General features: G+C 35.4%; 3 protein-coding genes across 3 annotated transcripts; all 3 read left to right on the top strand.

The window, feature by feature from the left end:
* The first annotated feature begins 157 nt into the window (after positions 1–157).
* On the top strand, positions 158–927 carry Sirup (Starvation-upregulated protein). Its single transcript, XM_066299979.1, has 2 exons — positions 158–352; positions 477–927. The coding sequence occupies exons 1-2, from the start codon at positions 280–282 to the stop codon at positions 725–727; spliced, it is 324 nt and encodes a 107-aa protein (XP_066156076.1). The 5' UTR covers positions 158–279; the 3' UTR covers positions 728–927.
* Positions 928–1,105: 178 nt separating this feature from the next.
* LOC136348827 (zinc finger protein 37-like) lies at positions 1,106–4,445 on the top strand. The gene is made up of 8 exons (XM_066299978.1): positions 1,106–1,467; positions 1,921–2,094; positions 2,150–2,405; positions 2,462–2,714; positions 2,771–3,048; positions 3,101–3,305; positions 3,561–3,904; positions 3,964–4,445. Exons 1-8 carry the CDS (start codon positions 1,192–1,194, stop codon positions 4,278–4,280), a joined length of 2,103 nt encoding a protein of 700 aa, XP_066156075.1. The 5' UTR covers positions 1,106–1,191; the 3' UTR covers positions 4,281–4,445.
* Positions 4,446–4,545: 100 nt separating this feature from the next.
* On the top strand, positions 4,546–14,610 carry LOC136348920 (zinc finger protein 420-like). The gene is made up of 13 exons (XM_066300112.1): positions 4,546–4,806; positions 5,113–5,307; positions 5,466–5,608; positions 5,667–5,829; positions 6,285–6,806; positions 10,933–11,031; positions 11,086–11,257; positions 11,317–11,543; positions 11,599–11,786; positions 11,835–12,030; positions 12,125–12,292; positions 12,645–12,877; positions 12,935–14,610. Exons 1-13 carry the CDS (start codon positions 4,651–4,653, stop codon positions 13,452–13,454), a joined length of 2,982 nt encoding a protein of 993 aa, XP_066156209.1. The 5' UTR covers positions 4,546–4,650; the 3' UTR covers positions 13,455–14,610.
* Positions 14,611–14,700: the final 90 nt, after the last annotated feature.

Below are 14,700 nucleotides of genomic sequence, written 5' to 3'. Positions count from 1 at the left end.
GAAACATTCTTATGGATTGGTAAATTTTCTTAGCTCTATTTACACTCGAATCACTCTCTTAATATTATGAGTAGAAGAAAGTGAGATACAAACAATTAGAACAGAGAAAATCATACAATAACCAAAAAGGCAGGTCAGTACTTGAATTTTCGAATGGTACCTTTATTATATTTGTCATATGAACAATTACTAACCTCAAACAAAATAATGATAATGATCAGTTTCTGATTTGCATAATTAAATAAGAATTATAACAAGTGCGATAAATCACCTTCCAATATGAGTATTATGATGTATATGCTTCGCCAAATAAAAAATTCTACAGTTTATAGTGGAGCACCCAGTTCCACAGGTGGGTACATTTTCCCTGAATAAAACATTAACTACGAAAATTTGATTTAGTTTAACCTTTCCTATGAATCTCTGCTGGGCTAAAAACTTTACAACTGATTATCTTGATAATGTGATTGTTTAAGAACTTTTGAACTGCTTTTCTTCTGATGAGAAACTGAGCCCGAGAATGCAAGAGTTCAAGAAGAAACTTAGGGAAAAAACCCCAATTGGGAAACTAGACGAATTAGAAAGACATCCTTCTGAGGAGAAAGAACCGTTAGAACCGTGGCCAAATAACATTAACCCTCACACTGGAGAAATTGGAGGGCCTCGAGGACCTGAACCAACAAGATATGGAGATTGGGAGAGGAAGGGAAGAGTTACAGACTTTTAAGCAGAATATTTGGTAGTGGTAGAGGTTTTAGCAGAACTGGGACGTTCCCTACTGATTTTTTGCTTTAGTGCTTGAGATTATCTTGAAAGAATATATATTTTAAATTCTCAATTCAAGTGTCGCCTTGTATATTATGGACATACATTATTTTTGTGAATTTTAATAACGATGTTAAATAAATGTGACGTTTTGTTTTTGAAGTTACATGCCTTATATGTTATTAAGTGTAAAAATTCAGCATTTAAATTACTGCTATATCATCATAACAACATATTTCAGTATATATATGTCAATCATTTAGTCTTTCCGCCGATATTAAAATATTAAATCTTTCGTTGTGATTAAAAATCAAAAGAGTACGGTCCTGACGAAAAGGGCCGAGTCACAACGGTTCAACAAAGTACTGATCGAAAAGCACCCTAAAGTCACGTATAAATAAGACACATAATTGAACAGTCTTCTGCATGACCTACTGGCTCTTCCACAATCGACCAGTGGAAGAATGTCGCCATTTTCTTAGCTACTCGGTTTGTGCTTCCTTTGTGTTTACTTGTTTTGGTTGTTTCTATTTGGAGGAGATGGAGGAGGTCAAACCTGAGGAGGTTCAATTCGAATTGAACAAACTGTGCCGCACCTGTTTGACCGAAAATTCGGACATGAGATCAATTTTCCTTCCCGATAGTTCAACAGGAGAAGCACTGGTTATTGCTAATATGCTTATGGATTTTACAAATATACAGGTTGTTGTAACTATTTAAACTGAGTTTATATTCACAGCCACACTGTAGATGCATATAATGTAAATGTGGTTGTAAACTGTTGTCTGTATTATTCAACAAGCTGTTAGTTAGAGTTCTGCTGTTATTTTACATTATTTCATTCAACAAATGTTTCCTTTGCCATTCTAGAGCTGTTAAGAGTTTAGTTATGAGCCTATCACACATAACTATTGTTGTATGGATGAACTTTAATGTTTACTTTTCCTGCTATAATGTGAAATTCAACCTCATACAGGGTGTCAATAGCCTATTCAATATAGCCATATATAAATTAAAACGCACCATGCACATATAGTCTGCCAATATAGTTACAGGCCATAGAGCCTTTATACAAATTTTCATGCAAGAGTCGTTAGGATTTTAAATCACCACTTAAATATCACATGTTAGTCATAATGTTAATTTTCTTCCTAGATAAATCGAGAGGATGGATTACCTCTATTCATATGCTTACAGTGCACTGTCCAAATTGGTCGGGCCTATTCATTTAAAAGGCTCTGTGTTCAGTCAGACTCCAATCTGCGCCAGTACTTGGGAAAACCTTGCCCAAAACTACATTCAAACCATGCAAGCTCTGCCCAAATTGAGGTTGACAAATTTACTACCAATCAAAAAATGAAAAATCAAAGATAGTATATTCCAGCCAAGCTCATCAGCCATGAGCACCTCAACCAATAGTTTCAATAACACATTTTTCGAAGGATATGGCATGGAAACTTCATCATCAGAGAGTGAGGAAGACGATTATCGCGACCAAATGTCAATTCAAAGTGGAATGGCCAATGATCCTTCGAATGAGAAACTGATGGCTCAGCAACAGTTGCTCAAACTTGCTAGAAGTCAGAAGAGCAAAAATAGGAAGAAGAAAATAGCGAAAGCCCTTCAAAACGGACAAACTGGTATTTTCATGAAATATATTTTTTTGTCTTTACTTATAACGATTTTGTTTGTCTAGTTAAAAAGCGCATCAATGTGTGTAATGTTTGCAAGAAGAAATTCTCAGATATAAAGTCGTTTCGTAAGCATCTGCGCGCTCATATTGTGGACCGACCCTTTAAATGCGGACAATGTTCCCGAAGTTTTAAAGAGGAGAATTATTTGAAAAACCATATGAGGACTCATTTGCCGGATGAGGAGAAACCTCTTGCATGTGAAATATGTAAAAAGAGATTTATTCATCCCACAATGCTTCAGAAGCATTTGTCTCGGTCAGTAATTTTTTTGCTGCAATAGGTGAAACATGATTTAAATCTAATTGATTTAGACATACAAATGAGCGGCCATTCGTTTGCAAAATTTGCAATAAAGGATGTTTTGCGGAAAATAGCCTCATTAAACACATGAAAATCCACGAAAAAAAGGAAGGGGATCCCGCGTTGTTGAAGCATATCTGCGATTATTGTCGCACCGAGTTTCCCAGTTCTGAATCTCTGTCAATTCACATTAAACAGCATACGGGAAGTAAACCCTACGTCTGCAATATTTGCGGTAAATGTTTTCCACAGAGGTTCAACTTGGAGTTGCATCTGAGAACTCATACAGGTGATGAAGTTTTTGATATATAAGTAAGAGTTTTAACTAAAAGAAGTTTTAGGAGAAAGGCCCTTTAATTGTGAAGTGTGCAAAAAGGGGTATGTTTCCAAAGCAAGCTTGAAAATCCACATGAGGACACATACTAATGAAAGACCATTTGCATGTGAATTTTGTGGAAAAGCGTTTCGGCAATCAGGAGATCTGACTAGTCATAAAAGGCTACATGGAACGGGAAAACCTATAGAATGTGATGTGTGTCAGAAGAGGTATATTACAATTATTTTTGTTCAATTAACTGAAGAAATTATTAAAAAAACTTTTGGCTCCTTTTTGTAAGAGCACGAGCCTAAACATTCGAATAGTTCGATTCAATTGCGACAAAATGGCCGTCGAAAGGCATCTGAATCTGCGTTATGAAACATCACATTAAAAATTACTGCAAAAAGTTAGCCATTTTGTCGCATTTAAGTGTGAACTTTTGTATTACGTCTTACTCGAATATCAATATTTTTCTTTCTCAGATTTACCACAGTTATGAAATTAAAATACCACATGCGCAATCACACCGGCGAACGTCCCTATGTTTGCAAAGTGTGCAATCGCGGCTTTACGGTGAATACCATATTGCTGCGACACATGCGCGTCCACTCTGGCGAGCGTCCTTATGTTTGTGTCACCTGCGGTAAAGCTTTCTCGCAAACCAGCACTTTAAACAATCACATGAAGGTGCACAATTCGGTGAAAACGGATCAGGAGAAAGAATTGAGGTTTAACAGCGTCGCGGAAGAGAAATATGTTCATCAAGTCGCACCTCAACAGCAACAGCAGATTATCATCGATCACGGAAATAGGATCATACCAGAAGGTATATTTGCTATAAAAAAAAAATTACGTAATTTTTTTCGACGTAATGATTTCGTTCAGATTCCCGAATAATGGAAGAAGACCCATTGAGGATACTTCAGTCGGATACCGCGCATGATGGTACAAGATTGCTTACCGATGCCACGCACTTGTTAACGGATAATCGCGCTCTTATTACTGAAGATTCCAGGATATTAGTTAACGATCCCAGGATGGTAGTTAACATCGTGGAGCCAGCAAGGCTGCTAATTCCAGTAGAAAACAGAGTTATGGGTAATGTGGCTGATAATCGCCATTTGGCTGTAGCGGATGGCAGTAGAATTTTGACTGATAAATACTTGGCCTATGGATCTTACCATCATAGGGGACACATGTAATTATTCTTTTTTTTTTATATTGTGTTTAAAATATATTTAGCCAATATAAAATCTATTTTATTTATATCTTAATTGTCCTATTTTATTTTTTATTATATTTATTTTTAACAAAGTAATATGTAATATTAATGAAATTTGTAATAAATAACGATAATATCTACATTCTCTACGTGTTTAAATTTTTTCCCTAATGCTTTTTTCCCGGGATTTGTCAGGGAGTTAAGAGTTCTTTGCCATAACACATTTGACGTTGACACTTGTCGGGTTGATTGTTTTTTTAATGGAGAACGGGTGAAATGAACCCGAGGGGAGAGTTTGATTGCAAATTAATGTTTTCTTGGTAATTTTGGCATTTTTACGGCAACGCGAAATGATTCCTGAAAGCGTCAATCCCATTATCGACAAAATATGCCGCTCTTGTATGCGCGAGGGGGATGAGATGCAAAATGTGTTCGAAAAGACAATCGGAAAAGAGGACGATGCTATGCTCTTATGCGATGTGCTTATGGCCTGTGCTGCAGTGGAGGTAAATCAACAAGCAGCATATTATGACTTCATTGTCCATCCTTCTGCTAATCACTACATTCACTTGTATATCCCAATATTAAGGTCTACTTAATTTCATACAATGAATTCCTTACTTTACTTCTTACATTATTTTGGGGCCTTGGTAAATATTACATTACCACAATTTCCTACAGTTCTCGCCTGCTAAGGGTTTATTCATTTCTTAGACTATGAACCAATACATCAATTTTCATTTGAAAGAGTCATTTAGTTATAACTGAAAATAAATTTTTTTAAAAACATAAAATTGGTTTTTTGTTACAAGATTTCTGCAGAAGATGGGCTACCCCATTTGCTTTGTAACACCTGTGAAACAAAATTGAGTTCTGCTTATGAGTTCAAGCAACAATGTGAAAAATCTGATACAACCTTACGCGAATATACTCAGCAGGAAAGTAAGAGTGGCAGGGAAGAGGACATTGTTATTCAGCCTGATGTCCATGAGGAATTTTTTGATGAGGTATATTTGCTTGACTTATGTATTTTAAAAGCTTTATAAGTTATTTATAAGCAATTTTGCTACTGGTACCTCATGTTTGGTAGGAGGTTATCCATGTATTTTCTGTAACTTTCCTTCCTTGTGTTTAATAAAAAGAAAATGAAATTGGCTTGTATTAGGATGATGAAGATGACATGCCATTATCAAAACGAAAATGTAGTTTATCATCCAGTGAGTTAACATGCACTTATTGCTTGAAGTTATGCTCTTCTCGACGAGAGTTACAAAGCCATTTACGTCAACATCTAGGTGATGAAATGAGGTAATTTGCACCTAATCTCAGTATAGATTGTTTTAATTTCTATATTATACCTCTCTAGGTATTGCCCCTTGTGTCCATTAAAGTTTGGGCGCACCAATCACTTAATGCGGCATATGAAAATTCATGACAAACCTGGCAAGAAACATTCGTGTAAGATGTGTGCTGAGAAGTTTTCATTGTCTGGAAACCTTTTTCGACATATGAAATATCACATAGATGAGGTAGGTTTCTTTTTTTTTTTTAGTAAGAATATGATCATTTTTCATTGAAACATGAAGATACAAATGAACTTCTGGGACACTTTAAAGAGGAATTCAAAGGACAATTTCAATAATGTAGAGTGTAATTTTGGTGGTATAAAATTAATCAATAGTTTTTTAAAAAAGAAAATAAGATTCTAATTTAATTGTTTAAATTCTAGTTTTTGAAGGTCAAAATTGAGCTAGAACTGCTTTACTCTAAAGTAATAGAAATTGTATAAATAATTAATATTCAGTGTCACACCTAAAACTTCCCTAATAGTATTTGATCTGCTATTGTCATTAATATCACAGGTTCAAATGAATATCTCCTTAACATGAATATTTCAGAACTTTCTCAACTGTTCTTACCAATTTGAAGGTTTTTTTTGCATGTATGTGCCAGACTTGTTTTGAGGCCTTTAAACAATTTTTAGGTTGAAAGAAAATCAAAAAAAGAGGAAGAAAAATGTGAAAAACTTCTTGTGCAGGTAAAGCCCGAAAAGGTTGAAGAAAATATAGTTAAAGCAGAGAGAGAAAATGCTGCTACCACTAAAGATCTTGCTGAACAAGAAATGGCTGAAGATGTTGATGACACTGTCTTAAATGAGCTGGAAACTCAAGACCGAAAAATTGATTTGGAGTGTATTAAGGAAGGAAAGGGATTGCTGGATGAGGATTCAATGGATGTTCCCCTTAGTCAATTCCCTTTTAGCGATGAGGATAATGAGGATGATGATGAAGATAGGGAAGATGCTGATGACAGTTTTTGTGAGAAAGATGATGCCAAAGACCAAGATATTGATGAGACTAAAGAGAAGAAACCTCGAGGGAGGCCTCCATCAAAAAAAGACAGCACCCTGTATGAGTGTAAGGAGTGTAATAAGATTCTCACTACTTATACTGGCTTAAAAGTGCACCTTAGGAGACACACGGGGGCTGATTTGGCAAAATGCAAGGTAAATAAAAAAAATATTAAACTACAGGGTGCCTCTAAAAGGTGTTTACAATGTTTTGTCATAAGTTGTTGCTATGATATAGGCATATTTGCCATGATCCAAAATTGAAAAAAAAACAGAACTACACAGTAGTAAAATGAAAATTTAATTTTTAATCATAGATTTAATAATGAAATATACAAATTTATGAAGTTAACTCACTAAAGGTTTTTGTCAATGAGGAATCTATATCTTGATTCTTAAGTAGATCATAAAGGACACCACATGTGGTAATCCAGTTTAGAATAGACAACAGTATTTATTTCTGCTTAGAAAAGTTTATGTTGATCATATTGCTATAAAAGAGTAGTGTGCTCTTCTCGTAGGGATGGATCTGACAAACTATCTACATTGTGGCAGGCATGGACTGTTTTTTCCCCATACATACTTGTGTAATTTTTTTCTTTCTATTCTTTGTTGATAAGTTTTAGTTGTCTCTCTGGCTTTTCACAATATACATAAAAGAAAAATTAATATTAGAAGTTACAGAAATGTTCACCACTTTTTCTGTAAACACCCTATAAACTGATAAATTTGAGAAAAATCCGGTTCAATGATATAAGTCTACAACCGCATAATCAGTCATTGGGAAGTTTAAATCCATAGTTTTCAAAAATAATAGTGCTAAGTAGGCTTGACGGTCATGCACAACTTTATGCAAATTCGTAATACGTGTGCGCGAAGCGTTTTTCCTATTAAATTGAGAGAAGAAAAGAACAATCCGCCTTAAACGTCTAGAAACCACGGTTCGTTTGGAAACAGTGTAATAAAAAATCTTTTAGAGATACCATGTTAAACGAGCATAAAATGGTTATTTTGTGCAAGTTGTATACGATACTTTTTTTACGACTACAATAAAAAAACATTTGGCAAAAATAAATGGAATTTACTACTTTTAAATTTTGTTATCAAATCGATGTTTCAATATGGAGGGATAAATCCTCCCTTTTTAATTTGAACTCCGATCTTCTCTTAACCCGATCTTTTACTTTTGTTGCTCAATTCTGTGTAGGAGACCATCCAACGGCACCTCTTTAATTATGATATTTTATACCCGCACGCTATATATCTTTTCGAAACATACAATTAACTGTACAGTCCGCTTTTGGCAAAGTCGCAGCTAATACATTGTACGCTAAAGTGCGGTCGATACGCTAAACGATTTACGTATGTATTTGAATTTTAATATATTTACCTATTGGAGATATGGAAAGTTGTTTTTGGATGAATAATTTTGGAAACGCTGTATATGAATATTTAATATTTCCATGAATAAATTTGAAAAGTAATTAAAAACAAAATTTGACAATGCTTAAACCCTTGCTAAAAAATTACAAATACTTTTTTACGATATTGTTAAAAAACCATTGAGGTTTCCAGGTTGAACAGGATACGGAATCGAAGTCACAACAATTTGTTTTTAATAAGAAGTAACTTGTGTTTGAGAGGTTGTGAAGCCAGCAGTCTGAAAATTTAATTTTTTAAACCGTAATTGACCACAAATTGATATCGTCGTCATAGGGTGCACGTCAATTTGAAGCGACTGTTCAGCATTTCACTTTTGATATCATTAGATTTGTAAAATTAAATTGTATGAACTATAAAACTTTTCTTGCCATGCTCGGTAGATATTATTAGATTAAATCGAACGTTTAGGAAGTACATTCAATATTAGAATGATTTTTAGGATAGAAAGCACACGATGTTCAAACTTAAAAAAACAATTACGTCATATACAGCGCGTCTCAGAAATGATACAAGTATGACTAGTTCAAGTGGAAACAGAAACTGTGCAAGTGAGAAAAGGATCGCAATAAGGTTTAATATGCCTCTGACAAGGGCTAACGAAGTGAGTTGCCAGGCCAGCGGCTAATATGGGCGAAGCCACTCCGCCTGACGATGGTTAGATTAATATTGATTTTGTTGCTTTCACAGCGATGGAAATTTTTGAATATATCAGAGCAAAAAGCAGTAATACAAATAAATGGAAAAAATCGATTAATGCATGACTAGAACCTATATGAATAAAAATTCTGAAACGATTAGAAATTTGACAAAACTGGACTGACGACTCTGGTCCCGTTAGTCGCTAACCTCGCAACCCACTTCATTGGTCTTTGCCGGGGGCATACTAAACCTTATGCTGCCCTTCTCTCTCTGGTACAATCCTTGTGTTCGCTCATTTGTACTAGTGATACCTATATATACCTGTTATAGGAATAGTAAGCGGCAGACAAGCGTTTAAAGGATTATTCACGGAAGGGACATTCGCTTTCCATAGCTTTACTTGTGATTTAAGTAATACTGTTTCATCTCGTCTGGCATTATTCATAGTGGGACGGTATTTACAAATATACTGCTACTATTTATAGGTCCGCATCGGCTCTACTTTCGTTTTGGTTTTGACGAACATGTGGCAACCAATATCATTGCACCCTATGACATTGTAAATAAAATATTTTTTCGTGGGTTAGTACGTTGATGTTGACATAAAGTAATTCAAAAGCGAATGGTCTACATTTGTGATTGCTGATTTTGATTGTTCGTGGGGTCCTGTATCGGAGCTCCCGTTAGGGAATAGCATGTAGGCACCGGAGAATATATCCGACGTATCTCTATTTAAATCCTCAATAAATGGTTTCTGTATATTTGCCCCTACCCATTAGTACTGCTTTGTGCAAATATTTATTTATTATTTTATGTCGTCATGTGTTGAAAGTGAAATTAATAAGGAACCGACTGCACTTTTTATTCATTATACAGGGTGTCTAAAAAAACGGGCGAAGCTATACGTCAGTCATTTATGAACGGATTTTGATTAACTAAAAACCAAATAAAATATTTTTTTCAAACTGCTAAGTATCGTCAAAGTTGATTTTTTTAACTCAACTTCTGCTTCGGGTGTCAACTTCCAAATTCTAAATAGAACTCCATATGTTTTAAAACAATTTTTAGCTGGAAGAAAATTGGTCAGTATGAGTTATGTAACCATTTCTATCGTCGGCGGGCAATCTGCGTTATCCTATGGTCATCTGCATTCCATCCCATCTGATCCTATTGTATTATTTTGTACAAACACGCCTGGCGCCCTGGACAAGTGGCGCTTATGTAATACCCAGCAAGAAGGGACCAGATAAAACCGCCTTTAACTATTGGAACCAGATCATTCTTCCTCATAATTTTCCGTAAGCAGTTTTGCTGCAAGTGTGATTATTGTAAATTAGTTTTATAGGGCGATTAAAATAGTTATTAGCGTTGTTGTTGGCGACAATTACTAAGTATCAATTTCGGTTGAAATGGCTTAAAAATGAACAGTGAGTTTCCACATATGCCTGAGGCATATTTCCAAAGCAACAAGAACTCTGGGAGAGCAGTGCGTCTTTTACCTGTCTTCCCCAAAAAGAAGTACGTAATCGTGACAAATTTAATCGTTTAGAAGACAACTTGCGACGTTATGGGCCTTTTGAAAAGGCGAAAGAAATCGTTGAAAAAGTAAAAATTTGTTTAGTGTTGATGAAAATTCAAAAACATCAGTTAGAGAAATCGCTAAGGTATTGAAGCAGTTTTATCTTGTCCCTTCTGGCTGGTTATCGTATAGGCGCCACTTGCTCATTGCGCCAGGTGTCTTCGTAGAGAATCATTAAATAGGATGGGATAGAATGAAATGCGGATGGTTACATAACTCATATTATTTAAATAAAAAATATATTTTTAGTTAAATTTTTTTTTAGTGATAACTGGCCATACATCATCAAATTCAAAAGAACATTTTCTATCAAAAAATGTTAAAAAATATCGCCTTCTATTTCAAGTTCTGAAGATGAGACCTGAAACGGAAGAAGCTGGATAAAAAAATCAACTTTTAAATTACTTAATAGCCTTAAAAATGTCATTTTGTTTGGCTTGTAGTTCATCAATATCCGTTGATAAATAACCGAGTTATACCTTTGCCCGTTTTTTTTTGAGACACCCTGTATTCTATTACATTGTATATCTATCTTTCGATATCATTTTTATGTCGCTAATTGGACAGTCGTAAAAAACTGGTTTTATGATGTGTTAATTAATAATTTATCTTTGGTTTTAGCATTGTGATAAATCCTTCACAAAGAAAAGCCACCTTAACCGGCACTTGCGTTCACATGGAATCTTTAGTACAAAGAATAAAATTAAAGGAGACAAGAAGGTATAGAACTCTTAAAATTCGTTTTTACAAAAAGATAAAAACAATGCTTTTTAGACGAGAGAATGCGAATTCTGTGATCGTAAATTTAAATACAAGAAAAGCTTCGTGCATCACATGCAAGTCGAGCACGGTATGTCCGATGCCGAGAGTGAATTAGGTGAAAAGACTGATGGAATTGAAGCTTCCGCTAACAATAATGAGGACAGAACTAATGGAGAAAACGGAGGTTTGTTTTTTGTTTAAATTTTAAATTGTTCGGCAGATTTATGGAAACATTTGATATAGAAATGTCTACTGAAAATTTCGAAGTCAACGGCGAAATTGAGGATTTAGAGCCTGGAGAAGAAATAACTTTCACTGGTGAAGAAGCTGATGAGGAAAATTCCAAGCGTAAAATTAAAGTCCATACTTGCCATGTGTGTCAGGCGCAATTTGCCAGAGCGAATCATTTAACTAGGCACATGACTCTACACAGAGCTGTGCTCACTCATAAATGTGATAGGTGTGATCAGGTGAGACTGAATTTTGTGGGAAAAAAACTGATTAAACACTGTCATTTATTTGAAGGCATTCTTTACCGAAGAGCTGCTAAAACAGCATATAGAACAACAACACATAAACAAACCCTATGTGTGCACTACCTGCAATAAACCCTTCACAAGGGGCGAACACCTTATACGGCACTTGAAGCTGCATCAAGAGGCAACCGACGAGGGCGAGCACAAGTGTTCAATATGCGAAGCTGTGTTTACCAGGTGAAGAGTCCAAACTTTAATTTCAGTTAATGGAAATTTTTTTTTTAGGTCAGATCATTTGGCCAGGCACACAAAGGCTCATCTGATGCAAGACAAGCGGCACGTGTGCATTGAATGCGGCAAGGCATTCAATAGGTTGGATAATTTGAAGACCCATCAGAGGATACATACGGGCATGAAGGACAATTCCAAGTTGCATTTGTGCGTTTATTGCGGCAAGGAGTTTAATAATTCGAGTAATATGGTAAGTATGGGTTGGAGGGGAAGAAAAATCAAAATATTATGTACGTTTTTTTTTTTCATGTTAGCTATAAATATAATTATTGTGTCTTTATTAGATCGTCCACATGCGGCGACATACAGGAGAAAGGCCCTATAAGTGCAACGAATGCGGCAAAGGATTTCCTAGATCGCACGACCTCAAATGCCACGAAAGAACTCATTCCGGGGAAAAACCCTATCTATGTACTTTGTGCGGAAAGTCGTTTAACAAAAGTAATAAACTGGTGAGTGGTTTTGCGCTGTAGAATGAAAGTCGTCAATTTTCATAAAAACCAACGAGTAAAATTAAATGAAATAAACGAAATTCCTCATTATTTCAAAAATTGAACCTTTCGACCATATACATATTTACTCTTCTTTAGGACAACTAAAACACATGTAAAGGAGTAATCAAAAGCCAAACAACATGACCATGAGATATAGATAGTGAAATAATAAAATGTTAAAAAAATAGAAGTATTTGCACAAAACGCTCTTTTGAGAGGAGATTAAACAAGGGATAAATTATTATTTTAATGACGACTACCGAAATATCATCAAATTGAGATGCTGATGTTTTATTCAATCTGTTTATAGCTGCGTCACAGTAGAGTTCATACGGGCGAACGCCCCTACGTCTGCAACATTTGCTCCCGCGCTTTTACTCAATCCAACGATTTAGCCTTACATATGAGAAGACACACCGGAGCGCGTCCTTATGCCTGTGGCGTGTGTCCTGCACGATTCATCCAGTCGGGACAATTGAAGAATCACAGAAGACAAACGGGTCACTGGATGGAAACTCAGCCGGACTTAAAAGGAGGCCACAGGTATTAAGAAACAAATTTTCGAATTTTTCGAACATATTCTTGAACGTTGAATTTTAGAGTGGAACCTGTGACTTCAGCTGTGGAACCAATGCCTATAAAATTCAAAACATTTGGTAAAAATCGGGCACTCAAGATTGAGGATCAGCAAAACGAACTACAGGAAAACCAACAACAGATCCAGTTGGAGCAGCCGCTGCAAAGATTGGAACCCCCATCGCAACTAGCCCCCCTCCAGCAACCTCAAAGGATATTAATGGGAATTATGGGCAATCTGAAGCTGGCCGATGGTCAATCGGGTCAGTTGATTATTGACACCAACAAATTAGTAGAATTACCCGGAGGACAGTTGAGTTTGATGTCTTTGCCCACTGTGATTGGGGCGGACGGCGAGGAAATCAAGCTGAAAACTGAAATTAGCAGTTTCAATATCGCGCAAGTGGAAGAGGACTTGGACAAACACGAAGGCGTTAGCACGTCGAGTACGTTCCATGAGGGTGAAACTGTGAATTTTTCCACGGTGCAAAGTACCACAACTTATACCTCAGCTGAGAGTTTTACTTTCCAGACTTTTAACTAAGTTAACAGTCAAATTTTCCGTTAAATTTTTGCATCTACTACGTTTTGTCCCTGAGACAAAAACTGCCTTTGAATCGGTGTTCGAGGCGTTTGCAATAGGCGCTCTCTTAGTGTCTATATTAGCTCTAGATTGTACATTTTACTTGAAAAGCTATAGTAAAATTTCCTGCTTTATACCTTGATTATAGTGATAATCATTAAGATATACCTATTCGCCTGATGAATAAAACGGCGGGTTTTTTTTACGTTTGGCCAGTAATTATTTGGAACCTAAATTCATATTGATACCTAATCCTAACAGTTAGGATGATTGGTAAGTAATTATAAATTATTATTAAGGGTATTTATTCTATTTGAGAAGCATTTAATAAGGACGTTTTTATGAAAGAAATTCTTCCATACAATCCTATCCTAATTAGTTTACCCAATTAAGAATTATACATTTCCTAATGTTTCCCTTACGTGAAATTGTAATAAAGATTTATTACCCAATCAATCAAACTAACATTGGTTTGAATGGTCGCATAGTACAGGATGTCCGGAATTGCGACAGTTTCGTTATTTTAATACTATAGTTTTATATAAAAACTATATTCGAAAAACTCTTCTTTACCGTATTGCAAAGTGTAAAATCTTGATTTGGAAAAATCCAATTTGTTAATCGTTCCTAAAGGGTTGGAAATGTTTGGATCAAATTTTCCAGACATTAACTGCCATCAAGGGACCACATTTTGCGATGAAAAACATTAAGATTCTATCAGTGGCGTCAAGATTCGCACGCTACTGCATTTTTATGGAATAAAAATCGGGTTTATATTCGTTATTAACTTTAGAGGCAAAAAGCTTTCTTTTAATTTTCATGTACTGCGCATCGTTTCTGACTGAAAAGGAAATTGTGCACCTTTAAAACTAGCTCGTACAGGCTGGGTCTTATGGCAAAATTTAATGTGCCGTAATGTTTTATTAACGAAGCATTTTTTGAAAAGTTTATATTGTAAACTAGTATTAATTTTCCATATAGAATAGATGGTAAAATTGTTGCAATTGCGATTCGGGACACCATGTATAATAAATTAGTGTCAGCATTGTTTTCTTGGATAATGAACAATTGTAAATATATTTGTATTTTATATAAATAAAATAAGTGTGTATTTTAAGACTTCACTGTATTTCTGTTCGCCCCATCCAGAATTCTCATTTTCTTGTGTCTTACTATCAACTTTTTGCTATTTTATTTTGAAGCAACG

This window comes from Euwallacea fornicatus, chromosome 35 (assembly GCF_040115645.1).
Source record: "Euwallacea fornicatus isolate EFF26 chromosome 35, ASM4011564v1, whole genome shotgun sequence".
Classification (NCBI taxonomy): Eukaryota; Metazoa; Arthropoda; class Insecta; order Coleoptera; family Curculionidae; genus Euwallacea; species Euwallacea fornicatus.
This window is presented reverse-complemented; position numbering and strand designations above follow the sequence as displayed.